This window comes from Dermacentor andersoni, chromosome 4, assembly GCF_023375885.2.
Source record: "Dermacentor andersoni chromosome 4, qqDerAnde1_hic_scaffold, whole genome shotgun sequence".
NCBI lineage: Eukaryota > Metazoa > Arthropoda > Arachnida > Ixodida > Ixodidae > Dermacentor > Dermacentor andersoni.
In genome coordinates this window covers 125,671,463-125,686,993 of record NC_092817.1, presented here as the reverse complement: position 1 = coordinate 125,686,993, position 15,531 = coordinate 125,671,463, and the positions used below count along the sequence as shown (strand labels likewise).

The following is a 15,531-nucleotide window of genomic DNA, read 5'->3' as shown; positions in this document are numbered from 1 at the left end:
GAAGAGCCCGACTCTGATAGCGAAAATGCACCCGTCATGGATGCGTGTGAAGTGCCGCGTCGCAACTGCTAAAGAGGCTGATGACGCCTTTACAGTTTTGGAGGACATCTGTGTCGTTTCTCCCGACAGTCTGCGTGGACTGCACCACCTAAAAGAACTCAGAAAAATTGTGCTTTCCGTGCAAATTTCTCGCGTGCAACAAGCAACAATAACCAGTTATTTCATGAAGTAAAAGTATGTTGATGATTTAGGAATTTTTTGAGTTATTATTGTCGAAACCTTGTTAATTCGACATTCGGTAAATTCTGACATTTTTTCCGGTCCCATGAAATTCGAATTAATGAGGTTTTACTGTATGACCCTAAATCTGCGTTACCACAGGTTTATTTACCCTCGGAATGACTTCGCAAATAAAGTGAAAACAAACATGTTTACACTCCCATCCCCGAGGTGCAGCAGTGTACCCAGCAACCCCGTGCTGAACTGAACGAAGTGCAAGGCAAGCTGCCATCATGGTGACACCCTTGAACCTTGCAGTGAGTGAGGGCAGCCCGGCACACCATGACTGGAACCACCTGCACCTTTTCGTTTGTGGTGCTGTACACCTCTTCTCAATCGAACAGGCCCCATATTTCCATTGGCATTTCGAAATGGCTGCCTCGTACAAGCTTCGAGCCTAGCTGCTGTAGCTTTGAGCCTACCTGCCATAGCTTCCTCTATGTGCTGTAGTATGTGTGCTCAGGTTAGTCCACTGTCTGTCTTCCCATTTTCTGCATTTGCTCTATCAGCATAGAAGTGCCAACTACGAAGACACACCCGAGTTCATCCTGATGGCGCAATTAAAGGTTAGTTAATTCGGGTTTAATGGCGCAAAAGCGACTAAGGTCATGCTGCGCCAGCCACAATTAAAAGGAAAGTGATCACATGTGTGGAGACGAGCAGAAATGGGGCTGCATCACGGGTGTTCTGAATTCTCGAAACCTGTGTGCGAGACTCAGACAAAAACAAAAGGAGAGCCGTTCTACTCTGGTGGTTGCTGCGTACGGTGTGGCTGCGCGGCCCCTATCTTGAAAGCGATCTGTTGTGGGAACAGAGTCTACATGCCTAGGCACACTGTGCAGTGCTCTCGTCGCTTAGTTCATGTTGAAGCAAGAGGCAGCACGAAGGTCAATTCGCTCGCTCCTGCTACCGCACTTCCTAACTCCCTCGTTTTGATAGCGAGTTTCCATGGTCATTGAGTGAGAAGTGTTCATGTTTGCTTGTGCACACGTGACACCATACTTGTTAATTTAGTTAGTAAACAAATGTTTACAAGTTTTTACGGCCAATAAGGCTACTATCCTTACTTTATACAGCTGTCTACTAATTTGTTATCGCAACTGATGCTTCGCCTTTCGGGCAAAACTGTGACTTTTTTTTATTCATTGCAACTTTAGAGCATCAGGAGTAAATCTGTTTTTCCGATTAAGAGAAAGTTGTATTTCTGTATGAAAGAATGAGGTGTGCGGTACTGTAAAGGACTTTTCTCATTTAGGTTATGAAAAATGGGTGCGCGTTACAATTGAGGGTGCTCTATTTAGAATCAAGTCAATATGGTAAGCCAGCTCTGGTATTATTCAATATTGCAGCCACCACAGAATGGCTCCATTACTGAGTGACAATCTTCAATGATAACTCAAGATGTAAACAGGCGGGTACCAGTTATTCAACTACATTACTGTAGCAGGCAACCAGAGCAGAAGGGGCACAAACCAAAAGAACAGTGAAAGAGACTTCGATTTAGTATAGTTAAACCTTGGTATAACGAAGTTGGTAAAATCGCCGACTTGCTTCGTTAAATCAAAATTTCGTTACATTCAAATTGAGCTTTATGCAAATAAGTGAAGTCACCAATGAATTTTTCTTACATGGAAGGGGACGCAAAATTTTGCGATTTATCGGGCAATAGAAAAAAGCGAATATGTATTAAAAAAATTTATTTTGTTGTATTTGAGAGACGGCGACAAAAGATACGGTTTCATGCCATGTCAAGAACATCTTCACGTTGGCAGTACAATGCGAAGCCAGCCACGCTTTCGCACCCACTCTGCCTCGCGGCTGCTGGTGTCGCCTGCGGTGAGACGACGCTATCATGAAAAGTGCTGGCAGCGGCGAGTGAATGCTTCGTCTGCTCCTTGCTTCAACACGTCTCCAATACTTGAGATTATGCAACCTCCAGAACAAAATGCACGGAAAGACAAAATAAATTTTTTAGGTTTTATGTGCCAATACCAAGATATGATAATTACGTAACCTGTAGTAGGGGATTCCGGATTAATTGTGACCGCTTGGGGTCCTTTAATGTGCACCCAAATCCATGGTACATCGGCGTTTTTGCATTCTGCCTCCATCGAAATGCATAGCTTGTCTACCAAGCTGACATTTCCAGATTCCCCAAGTTTTCCAGGTTTTCCCTGAGTGCCCTTGCAAGATTCCTTGAGTGACGCAGAACTCTGTTTTATGTCAAGACGGGCTGACACCATGTTGCCCGATGCTGTCACTCTCTAGTAAGCATGTTAAAAATAAAAAAACGACTTAATTCAGTTTTGAAAGTGAAGATTAGTGTTTATCTTATCCAAATATGAAAAACAGAAGGAAGGCATTAGTAAAATGCAGAGCAAATAAAATATCTTTAAAAAGTGGCAAAGCCCATTGCAAATACGAAAACAATTGTAAAGCCTACTGCTTATTGAGTCAAACATTTTCAAATAAGAATAAAAAGTTATGCATACAGAAGCAAATATTTTTGAATATGAGCCATTTCTATTAACTGACAGCAAGCTCATTGGTATGAGGACCGAACTTTGTGACAAGTGCGATTCTCTCTCGGCAGCTGGAAATCAACCTCAACTGTCCTGACATACTCTCAGCCCGTGCACAATGCCTCAGTGTTGCGTTTCACTGCTTTAAAGAGTTTGTTTTGGTTTGGATGAGGAGGATACCTGCATCTCGGCGTCAGCCAACACTTTGTTTTTTGAGCTCAAGTTCCTTCAAAGAAGCGGCAGCAGACTTCCTCTCCCATTCATTCCTCAATGCGGCAGTCCTTTCTGTTCTTGCCCTCCTCCCAGAGTGCCTTTGCCCCATGGACCATTTGAAGCATCCTCTTGGTCAGTTGTACAGTCAACGTCCAAAAAATTGGACAGTCCAAAAAAATGAATGCATGCTGCCCTTAAGGGCTCAAATCGCCACAGGCACGTCCAAAGGTGACAGGAGACGGCGGGTGTACACGTGTATAATTAAGGAATACATCCTGTGTCCCGTGACAATCACCCCTTTCCACGCTCGTTAAGCTTCACAGCAATACTTCGTGTACGCTTCACCGCGTAACAGTGCTGTATTGAGGCGAAGCTTACTTTTGTGAACCGGCATTATGCAACGCGCCGTACTTTCCGAGCTTCGAAGCCAATCGTGAAGATTACAAAGATGTAGTCAGTGCCATTGCTGAGAGTGACGGATTTTTGCAATGAAAAACACGGCACCGAACGGCAAGAAGCTTAAAGGGAAGCTGAAGGGCTTTCCAGAAAAAATGAGTGAAGAGCTGTACGTAATGGTTTTCGACTCTCCGAATTCGTATATTGCATCGAAATTGAATGAAAGAAAGTGCAAACAAATTTTATTTCGACAAAAACTGCAGCAGCAGACTTTGGCAGCTCGCGTGCCTCATTTCAGCCTGTGATTGGTAGGACGCCTCGCGACGTCAACAATGGTGTTTGTCCGAACCGACCGCTGCCGCTACACATGAAGCACGGTGCAAGGTGGTTTGGTACTGTTGTTTTGCCGAGATGGTTATGGTAAATTTCGAGAGCTTGTGTTTCTCTGAGGAGTTCGGCCTTGCTCCCTACATGTACGAGCCAACTGCGAGGAGCCGGCTTCTCCAAAAAGCAAAAGATGCTGATAGCAAGCAGTGCTTTTGACGAGAATGAAAGCGAAGTGTTAGCATCTCCTCGTGTTAGAAATGTTCTTTGGTGAGTATGTTTTTTGCAAAGCTGCATTCAGCGATCCAGTGACTTCACTTCCTGGCAAACAAATGTACTGTTATGTTCCTGGATGCCTCCTCGTCGAACGTAAGCGGGATGCGATCGTCGGCATTTGTGCGCTGCACCAAAGCTGTCAGCAGTCTACACAGACGGTTTACATGCAGGATAAGTTTTCCGGCTCTTGTAGCACATGTAGTGACCTTCATCAGCGCGCCATCCGCACGCTGCTCGTAACCGGAGCCATAAAGGCGCCGAATTCCGTCGGCTACGTGAGACGGCCGGTTTCTCTCCGTGTGCGAGAGATGGGGGGCGCAGCGTCCTGGCGTGTGCCAGCTTTCAAACACATGCAAACTTTACACTTGCACTGCGTTATGGTAGCTGCATGTAGGCTGTTTCACAACACACGTGTGCATAGAAAATTAACAGCAGTTTGCGACGCAACCTGCATCAAGGGCGCGAGATAAACATGCACCTTCCGTTCAGCGTGCTAACACGAAGGAGCTAGCAGTAAATCAAAATGCAGGTTTGGACGAGTTCGTGTATTCACAAGGTTTTCCAAGACCAGTTACCATGCTTCTGCCCGCACCTGTCCTGTATTTGTGTGTTCGTTGGGCCGACCTTTTAGCGCTGCGTTTAGAAAGCCTGCTGGCAGCAAGTCATACTCTCAATCATTCATGCATTATTGAGAAACTCTGGTAGTAATCGTCGTCACGGAAGTGGTTAGAGCACAGCACTGTTGTTCTTGAGCGCTTGAAATTCTTTCGGTTCACAGCAGCCGGGTCCCACTTAGCTGAAAGCTTCTTGTTTTGCAGGAAGTAATGGAACATCGTCGAGGCCGCTGGTGTTCATGCAACTATAGGCTGCACAGAACACCGGCATGATCGGCCCACCACTTTAACTGATGCTGCGCATGTCAACTACCACTCTACATGCACACAAAGGAATACAGGGTCGAGCGAAGCAGATTATGACAGCACACACACAGAAACAACCATGGTCAGGCACGGTCGTGGAGACTGCGAAGGAACGGAACACCAGTGCTGACGTCACTACGCCGCGGTTTCCGGTCTCCGCTCGCAATGTCAGCGTCAGCAGCAGTACGCCGCGCTCGACGGGGGGCGGAGTGACAGCACAATTTTAACCGGTGACTGCATCGCTCCTAAGTGAAAAATATCCCCCAAAATTTTACCTGCATGGTTTGTAAGGTTCCCGCATCCATATATGAGTGTCTTAATAAATTCTACAGACTCTTCAGCTTCCCTTTAATAGTGAATGTCAAAGCAGCTCAGCCTAGCGTTGCAGTAGTGGTGGCTACGGCTGCCAGCGGATCTGCGTGCGAGAGTGCCGGTTCGAGGCGGCGAGACAATCTAAATGGCGGAAGGTAGTGGTTATGATTAATGCCATTTCCGACCTGCGGTCACGGCAAAAAGTCCGGAAAATCGGACGGCGAAGGGTTCTTGCGTCCGAAATTTCAGACGTTCGTATACATTGACTCTATGGGACATGGTGGTATGACATGACGTGGTGGTGCCACGAAGCCGTCCGAATTATCGGGCATGTCCCAAAAATCAGGTGTCCGGAAAATCAGCCATTGACTACACACTGGCGACTCCTCCAGCCAACTACACTGTGTCAAAGACGATTCATTACGATTCCTCTGTTACTCGAGCCAGCATTAGCGCAACTTTCGTTCTCTTTCAATAAAACTACAGCTAATTTTCTCTGATATAAGCACAAATTCCCCAAGATTCCCCTGAATATTTACAGACTATTCGAAATTCCTGAGAATCACTAGTTTCCTCTGTTTTCCCGGTTGGTAGACACCCTGAATGCAGTTGCCGCAGCTGGGATTCGATCCCCCCCGCCCTCGAGCTTAGCAGCACGACGCCAAAGCCACTACGCCCCCATGACAAATGCGGGAAGACAGCGCACATGACGCCATGCCATCTCAGCACGGCCACTGTTTACACATGTATGCAGCTGATGACCTCTAAAACAGGGCGTGTGGGCTGCGTAAGCGCTAGAAAAGGAGACACACACTAACCAGCGCCCCCTCCCCCCCCTCTTGCGCGCTTGATCACATTTTTGCGAGCTACCGCCCTTTCCCCTTGCTTGCGCAAGATGCGTTGGAAGGTGCCACTGATCAAACCACCATACTTTTCGTTTCCCAATCTCAGATTTTCACTCGCACCCAAAGCATACATTGCGCGAATGGCAATATGATGTTATCACACTTGGACTTTATACGGAACACAACGCTGCTCTGCTTCGGTGATCGCTCTGGGTCATGCGCAATTTGAGAGGTGCGTTTGCAAGCAGCCTCTCGTAATTAAACCATTTGACCATCTGCATCTGCAGAAGTTTTCATTTATTGTCTCGGCATTCCTTTGTAGCAACAGTAGAATTTCGTTATAGTATTGGAATTGTGCATAAGCACGCTTCGCTATATTAAAGTTCTAATACATGGTGTTCTATGGAGAAGAAGTTATAAAAAGTTAAATACTTCATTACATCAATAACTTTGTTATACAGTCGAACCTCGATATAACGAACCTGAATTTAACGAAACTCTCGAAATAACGCACTTTTTATTTTTCCCAATCTCTGCCCCATTGAAAACCATGTATTTTTTTCCGCGATTTAACGAGGTCACCTTATACTGTACTTCCGATTTAACGAAGTCCTCGAGCATCGCACGCACGTACCAGGAGCCTCCTTGACAGGCAGACGAAAACTTTAGCCGGGCATACAGCAATTTGCATGCGCCCTTTAATGCTCAAGTTTTCCCGGTGCGCTTCAATACGAGGAGCAGAACGTGCCGCTGCGCCATCTATCGTGTACGTATGCGACCCGCAGCAGACGCGCTCCTGTAGTGCTAGCCGGAGTGCCTCAGAAGTTCCGGAACGCGTCACGCTATGACGTCACCGGGCTGTTGGAACGGGAAAGCGCCAACCGGAAGTAAGTATGATCAGCGGTTGTTGGGCCCGTTTTCTCAGTTGGTTATTTGATCTCGTTGGGCCTACGTCGTCGTCCTATTCACGATGAGTGGTGCACCTCGCAAGAGAAAAGTTTTGAGCCTTGATGTGAAGGCCAAAATTATTACCGAAGTGATGAGCGGCGAAAAGAAGGTGGCTATTGCTGAAAGGTATGGAATTTCATCGAGCTCGCTTTCAACAATTTTGAAACTGAAGGACAGTATCATGAGTGCCGTCAGTGCTGGTGGTTCAGGCCAACAAAGAAAGAAGGTAAAGGAAGCAGCTTACGTCGACGTAGAAAAAGCTCTTTTCTCATGGTTCCTCGATATGCGCGCAAGAAACATGCCGTTGAGCGGGGCCATTCTTCAACAAAAGGCCCTTAACTTTGCTTGTATTCTTGGGCAAAACGACTTCAAAGCCAGCAGCGGGTGGCTGCAACGATTCAAGGAACGGCATAGTATTGTTGGGAAGGTGGCCAGCGGAGAATCAGCCGAGGCGAACTCAATTGGAGCAGTGGACTGGTTGCGTGATCGTGTTCCCGACATTCTATCACGTTACAATGTCTCCGACATATATAATGCAGACAAGACCGCATTTTTCTACCGGCTGTTGCCAAGGAAGACGTTGGCTTTGAGAAATGAAAAGTGCCATGGTGGAAAACACAGTAAACAGCGTCTCACTGTTCTGTTGTGCGTGAACATGGACGGCAGCGATAAGCGTGTGCCATTTGTAATTGGCACGAGCGAGAAGCCGCATTGCTTCAGTGGAAAAAGGAGCATGCCAGTCAAGTACGCCGCCGACACAAAGGCGTGGATGACAAGGGATTTGTTCAGGAACTGGCTGAAGGATCTGGATGCTGAAATGCGCAAAAGGGGTCGAAACATTTGCCTCCTTCTGGACAATTGCTCAGCGCATCATGTTCAAGATTGTGCGCTTTCCAACATTGAGCTTGAATAAGTGAAACCTCGTTATAACGAACAGTTAAAAAGTCGGAAATTAGTTCGCTATATCCATAATTCGTAATATAAAATTTCATAAAAAATACATGCAAAAGGAGCAAAATTCAATCAGAGAAGGCACAGCAACTCGAACGATGCTTACTTGGGTCACGTTCATTTATTTACGCACAAAGAACTGCGTTATCGTGGCCTGCTTCTTGGTGTTGATCGCATTCCGTATCACGCCCTGTTCCACAGTTTGCAAACACTCAACAAGGGCAAACCCACTGCCCTCAATAGCACTGCAGTGGCGGCGCAGTAAATCCAACGCAGCAAGTGCTTCTTGTGAAGTCGGAATGTTCTCATCGTCTACAGGGTCAGCCTGAGCTTCGTCTGCGGGATGTTCAGAGACTTCCGCAGCGATTTTGGCGTCCGTCAGTACAGCCGTGGTCGCTGAGATGTCGTCACCACCTACGAAGTCTTCTACAGTCATTGTTGTGGGCATGTCACCAACAAAACTGCCTTGAAGGCCCTGATGACGCCTTGATCTAAAGGCTGCAGCTTGGCTATAGAGTTAGGCGGAAGAAAGCGAACTTCAATGTTATTGAGTGCGACATCTGTGTAATGCGTGGTACAGTTGTCAACAAGGACGCACACTTTGCGACCCTCGCGCACAAGCTCGCAGTCCCAAGCAAGCAGCCACTTTGCGAAAAGTTCACGCGTCATCCAACATTTCTTGTTGGAAGCATACTCTACGGGGAGTACGCGGCACTCTTTCATGCATCTTGGGGTTTTAAATCTCCCGATGACAAAGGGTCGCAGTTTCACAGTGCCTTCCATGTTGGCGGCAAGCAAAACAGTGATCCGGGCCTTTCCTTGCTTCCCGTCATGGCACGGCTCTCCACGTGCGTCAAGGGTATGCCTGGGTAGCATCTGCCAAAATAGGCCTGTTTCGTCCGCATTAACCCTTTCGCTGTCGGACCTTTCTGGTCGTGACGCACCCCCAGTGTCGGCTTGGTTTCAGGGAACGAGCATAACAGGGAATGAACATAGCAATTTATTTTTGATTATGATTGGTATACAAATAACATAGTCAATGCAATATGCACATTTCAATGTTCTGCAGCTGTTATTAGTAAACATCATCATCATCTTCATCAGCCTGACTACAACACCCGTTCAACATCCGAATCTGACGATGCGGAACTCATCTCTTCGTCGCGTTAGACACTGTCCGAGTCCAAATCCGAGCTCGGCTCGAATTCTGAATCGTAAGAGCCACCGCTCCAATGAACAGACGAAGGTCTCGCGCTGCTCAGCTATCCGAAAGTAAGCGCGCGCAGGGAGGATGCGCTTTCAGTCACCCGCGCAACGGAGATAAATGGGACGTTGTGTGATCAAGAAGAGGGAGATGGAAAAAGGCTAAAACAAAGTTCGAAGGGCTTTACGTTTACTGCTGCAAGTCGGAAGCGAGGTTGCGGCGAGAGAGCGAAAGCAGCAATCGAGTCACTCTTTTCGGAGAGGCAACGGCGACGCGTGCGCCTGAACTTGACGCGCCGTAGCAGACGCACCAACAGAAGAAAAATAAAAACCTTCAAACCGGCGGAGATGGCAGAACAACCCTTGAACCCATAACCACACGCGCGCGACGCATGATCCAGCGAACGCGGTGCCACCGTGCCACTCAGCAAAAAGAGAGGGGGGCGTGGCAGTCGCACCGTACTCTTCAATACGTGTACTAACACAGGTCGGGGCGAAAATACGAACTTGTAGGAAGAGTCAACAGATGGTGTGGTCAAGTCCGGGAGCGCCAGCTTTGCGCTTAGGCGCGAAATTTTGAACGCGCGATAGAGAACGTACCGGTACGTCAGTGACACTGTGGGGGGGAAGCGCGATGACGTACCGGTACGTCCGTGACAGCGAAAGGGTTAAAGATGTCCTTGGGCTGATATTTTGCAAGGATTTGCAGCCGCTCCTCTTCCAACCACTTTCTGATGCTCTCGCAGTTAGCCGTCTCACTTTCGCCAGAGATCGTTTTGCCCACGATGTCATAACGTGCCTTAAACCTTTGCAGCCATCAAGAGCTGGCGACAAAGTTTTCGGCAGCGAGGATACAGGCAAAGTCATTCGCTTTTTGTTGCAGCATCGGCCCCGACACTGGTATGTTCCGAGCTCTGACATCTAAAAACCATTTGTAGAACGCCTTCTCCAAGTCGCTGAACGCAGGGGGCCGAAGACGCTGTGCACTTGTCCGCATGGTCTCGTGTGCTTGTGCCTTGATGACAGCTTTGTTCTTCACAATGGTACTCAAAGTGCTCCTTGGGATGCCAAATAAGTCCGCAAGAATGCACTTCTTTTCGCCGTTCTCGACACGTTCAATTATCTCGAGCTTGGTCTTTAACGTCAGTGCCACTCTTTTTTTCACATTCATCGCCATCACAGCACTACGCACACCCGTGCACCGCACTCGACACGACCACCGAAAGAGCCTCCACACAACGCTACGAGGCCACGCCACTGCTAACACTAAAACGCAAAAGCAACATTCGATCACGCCGCTGCTGCCGCTGCTGAAGCGGCGCTGTCAGCGGTTGTGAGATGCGGACGATTTCTTTGGCTGTCAACTCTCAATGACGACGTGGCATCTGTGGCGCTGTCAGCGCCTGCGAGGTAGTCCTGAACGTTTGCTGAGCCGCACAACACACTTGTAGTGCAACGAAGCCTGCCGCCTGCTATTAAAGTGAGGTTGGGCTTGGCGTCGCGAAGTTCGTTATATCCGTTTTATGCCAAACCACGTTCGCTATAGGAAGTTAAAAATACATGTGTTTGACAAAAATATTTCGTAAGAGTTCGATATATTCAATGATTCGTTATATGCGTGTTCGTTATATCGAGGTTTGACTGTATTTTCCTGCCAACTGCACCTCCCTGACACAACCACTTGACCAGGGAATAATAAACAGCGTCAAGTGTACATACCGCAAGCGGGTCATCGAAAGGCTTCTGCTGAACATCGAGCTCCACAGAGAGACGAAAATCGAAGTGTTCATGGCCTTGGAAATGCTTTCGCGGTCGTGGGAGGCAACAAATAAGGAGATCGTAGCCAAGTGCTTCAGGAAGGTGGGATTGAAGGAGAGCATTTCTTTGAATGAAGAAGCGGAGTGCAGAGCAAATGACGGTGACGAAAGTATGGCGTACACAACAGATGTCGTTGACTCGTGGCAGCTGCTCTGCGATCAGGGAGATGCTCCAAGCGACGTGACACTCGAGGACTTTGTCTTCAGCGACGCTTGCGCTGTCACAACTGAAGAGCTGAACGATGACCCAATAATCCAGAGCGTCACAGATGCAGAAATGCAGGACGACGACTTGGACGAAGAACTCCAGCCGGCAAGCAGCATAGGTACACCGAAGCAAATCATGGATGCGCTGGACCTCTTACGCACGTATGCGGGTGCGCACTCGCAAGAGCAAGCCTTAGCAGCCCTGTCAACCTACGAGCGCCTTATAACCCCGACGCTTATTAAAAAGCGGCAGATGAAGCTGACGGAGTTCTTCGCTTCCACCTGAGTTGCTTAGGATTGCTCTGCGGGAAGTTAAATAATATATTCCAGCGTTCATGAATCAACGTCGTCATTGCTTTACTGAGCGCGGTATCATCCAATGGCTGCGAGCGTTAAGCGCTCTAAAGCGGGAGACACACGGTCCAATTCGGTGTCCAATCCAGCGTCCGACGGGACGGAACGGCAGCCGGAATCGAGGTGTTTTGCCGTGCCGAAGCACTGGGTCGGACGTCTGGCGTGCGACAAACCGGGCAGATTTATGTCGTCCGACGCGTCCGACAACCGCACCGTCGTCTGGCTGCAGCCAATGACAGCACAGCTGGCATGTGACATTCCCTCCACGGAGGCGGTGCTGGCTGGCCGGTTTCTCGCAGTAAATTTTTTTTTTCTTGCATGCTGCAGTTTGTTTCTGACGCAAAATAGTTACCAGTTCAGTAAAGTTATCTCGAACGTGTGCCTGTTATGCAAAGCAGCGCCTAGTACACTAGCACTAAGCTACTGGTGAGATCAGGAGCCACGACGCGAGGGCATTTTGCGGGCAGACATCACACACTGACCGTCTGAGCGAGGCTGCTTGCTTCGCTTGCACGTTTGCCCTTCGCAACGACTGCGTCGAGTAAACCAATTGTATTTAATTACGGGTGACCTAAGTGTACAGTCTTAATTGTTTTGGCAAACATAAGCGCTCTTCGACGAGCTCGGGTTGGATCGTAAGCGCCGTCGGCCGCGGCGTCTGCCTAGCTAGGCCTACCGGCCCTATCGCTGGCTGTTAGCGGAGTCTTGAGTGCACAACGCGCCGTCGTGAAGTGTTCTGTCACTCGCAGGGGCATAATTTTATTGACAGTGTTCGCGTAAAGCAAAGCAGTGTTGTGCAGAGTTGTTTATATTGTGTTTCTCGACGTGGATATGAAGTCAAGCTGGGGGGCTGGATCTGGGTGGAGCTTACGCGCCGCTCAATCTTTCGGATGCACGCACCGTGTGCCCTGAATCGTCGTATGCCGCACGTCGGATCGGACGCCGAATCGTAAGTGGTGGCCTCATGGATCCACCAATACTACTTCCAATTTTCTTCGAAAGAATATTCAAGTTGATAGCTCTGGTATGTGCATAATTTTTTTTTTCTTTGCGCCACGGGTTGCCACGTCTTCGTGAACAGATTCTTTTTTTTTTTAGTGATGAGAAATTATGATGATGATGGTACTGATGGCCACATCTGGTGGCAGCTATGAGCACTAGGCGCGGCGCTTGCTGTAGACCTGCTCTTCACCGTACGCGTAATGGAGAAAAATGCGTTCGTACTCGCTGGCTATCGGGCATCATGCTCTTAAGTTATGTTATTAGTTCCGGAGTTTATTGGTTATCTTTGTAATTTTGCTATCTACAAGGTGCCATACGCCAGGAGTGTTCCAAGAACCTGCATCTTTATTTGGACTGCTGAAACATGCGAACCTCGACTTAACGAAACTCGCGATATAACGAAATTTTAGGCTGCAAATAGGACTTCGTTATATCGAGGTTCGACTGTATTGAAGTTTGTTATAATTAGGTTTAATTATAGTACGTAGCATTGCTGCAGTTTAGTGACTTTTCTGCATGTGGATACTGCTCTTTGCAACCTCACTGCTACACTTCATGAATACTTTTAGGGCTGCTATAATATGCACTGAATTAATTTACTGTGGACAGAAATTTCGTGGACAATGCTACCATGCCACAGGTTTCTCTGATGCAGCAAATCAGCTAGATCATGCGATGCGACTGCGCATAAAGGCTACCTGGCTGGTGGTGTGCCTGCTGTGGCTGCAGCTGTGGCTTGTGCTGGGGTGACTTGACCTGCTGCTTCCAGCGGTTGAGGCGATTGTCTGTCTCTCGGAAACTGTATGCCAATCGGGTTTCCATCAGGCTTGGTTGCCGGCCCTTCTTGGTGGTGAACGCTCCAGTTCCTCGCCTACGCAGAGGATGCACCATGGGATCACCACAAGTCAGGACTGCCACAACTAAAACATGGTTGGGCAGCTTCACATGAAATAGCCCCCCCTCAGCATACCTATATTCCTCCAGTGAAAAGCACACATAGATGCTACCCTCCAGAATCCTGTTTCCACATAACATGCACACAACCTTCACAATAGAGAGTGGTGGTAAAGCTACACTCTCCAGTATTCCCTGACAGTTGTCGTCCTCGCACGAGTATTGCATCTTCTTCGATTTGGCTTTCCTGCATGACTTACATGCTCAGTGAAGACCTGGTCTCATAGTTACGAAGCTGTTATGAGAAATTGCACAAGCACTCTGCTGCTAACATCTCATGACGGTGTGGACAGCTCAGGCACAAGAGGAAGTTGGTTCCTCCTCAGCCATGAGACATTCAACCATGCGATCATAGTATGCTTTGAAATCAAGAGTTTGACAAACCTGTCCAGTCAGGAGGAAACATTGTAAGTAGTAGAAACTTGGATGCCAAATAAAAATTAGAAATAAAAAGACGTGTCAGCTCCCACACAAGAGCCTTGTTTTCACAATGAGGATGGACGAGAAGAAAATCTGGTTATGTACGTTTCAAGATGTGATGTAAATACCATGCATACACATGCGGAAAGTTGCCGTCGTTGCCATTGAGTGTGAGCTCAGTTATCTGTATGATAAAAGATTCAAAATGAGGTCGAGAAGCCAAATTCTTTTCTTTGTCGATGATTCTTGCACTGGTCAGTACCAAGTTGGGCAGTTAGTCGACCAACTTATATGCACCAATGTAGGGTGATCTTTCTGAACTGTCAAGATCAATACCCAATTTAGTCTCTACACTTAAATTCAACAAATACTAGGAAAGTGATGCACCTGGGTGACTTTTTTTCAGCAATGTCAACTGAACATTCACCTGCCAGCTGCTGAGGTCGTCCTGACAGAGCACAATGGCAAAATAGGTGAGAATGCATGCATTCATGAGTGTGCACACGAAGCATTAAGTTTGTGGTTGCATGCTATATGACGACTGGCTTAGATTGTGCTTGCAAATGAAACACACTATGTTGTGGTTCACCTTCATTGCCCCATTTCATTTGTAATCACTTTCCACAGCTGCCCAACTCAGCCCGGCAGCTTGACAGTGCTGTAAGCTGATAAGCAGGCAGGAAGTGCGGCACCCTTGATCAAACAACCTGGCACACAATGGTCGCAACGCCCTTTAGTATGTCTGCAAATACATAGAATTGCCTATTCGTTTCTCCTGCTGTGTCGTATGGTGTTGACCAACATATCATTAAACATTGGCTGGGTGCAAGCCCTTTCACAGTAGGACACAGACAATATCAGTTTGTACAAGGCACAACAAGATATACCTGGAGGCCTTCACAAAAATTGTAACAAACTTTTTTAAGAATCTCATTTTGTTGAGAACCCAACTATCAGTACGATGAACAGTCACATTCGCTTACCTTTCACACGTTTCACACTCGCAGTAACTGTTGCCATCTCCAAAGAAATCCTCGCCATAGAAGCATGTGATCTCTTCGCCTTCTTCAATGTCCCTTAACACCTTCACACAGGCAGTGTCTCGGCCCGTCGACACAAACTGCGTGGAAGCAAAATACCGATGTAAAAATCTGACGACAGTGTACACCACAAAGAAGTTACTGTGTTTCTACAATGATGAGCACAGTAGCATAGAAATGTAAGCGCTCAACAAGATATGACGTTACACTTAGCCCCTGCAGTGAATATGGCATTAGGTACAGTGAGAACTATGGCATGCTCGCACCACATGAGCCAATGAACCCATGGTAGCCAGATGCTTTGCCCATTTTTCATTTCAAGCTGGAGCCAAGCCAAGCAATTGCGCAAGATTTTAATTTAGGAAAAATAAAATATCGCAGCAGATGCAGAGAAGGGCAATTCAGATTACTTCCATAAAGGTGAACATGGAGCAGCCTTATGGTTTGTTTCATCAGATATACACTTAAACACAGCCATTTTACATCACTTACAATCGGCCGGTGGGGGTAGTGACCGTCTAGCCTCTCCTAGCCCACTGCAACGAATC

The 15,531-nt window shown here is 47.6% G+C and overlaps 1 protein-coding gene across 4 annotated transcripts in view; it reads right to left on the bottom strand.

Moving 5' to 3' along the window:
• Nucleotides 1–15,531, bottom strand: part of Hmt4-20 (Histone methyltransferase 4-20) — a 52,997-nt gene that overhangs the window by 12,962 nt on the left and 24,504 nt on the right. For all 4 annotated transcript variants that reach the window (XM_050184746.3, XM_050184748.3, XM_050184747.3 and 1 more), the window contains 2 exons: nucleotides 14,927–15,063; nucleotides 13,268–13,440 (listed from right to left, as the gene is read on the bottom strand). In XM_050184746.3, coding sequence (XP_050040703.1) covers nucleotides 13,268–13,440; nucleotides 14,927–15,063 — 310 coding nt within the window. The remainder of the gene's footprint in view (nucleotides 1–13,267; nucleotides 13,441–14,926; nucleotides 15,064–15,531) is intronic.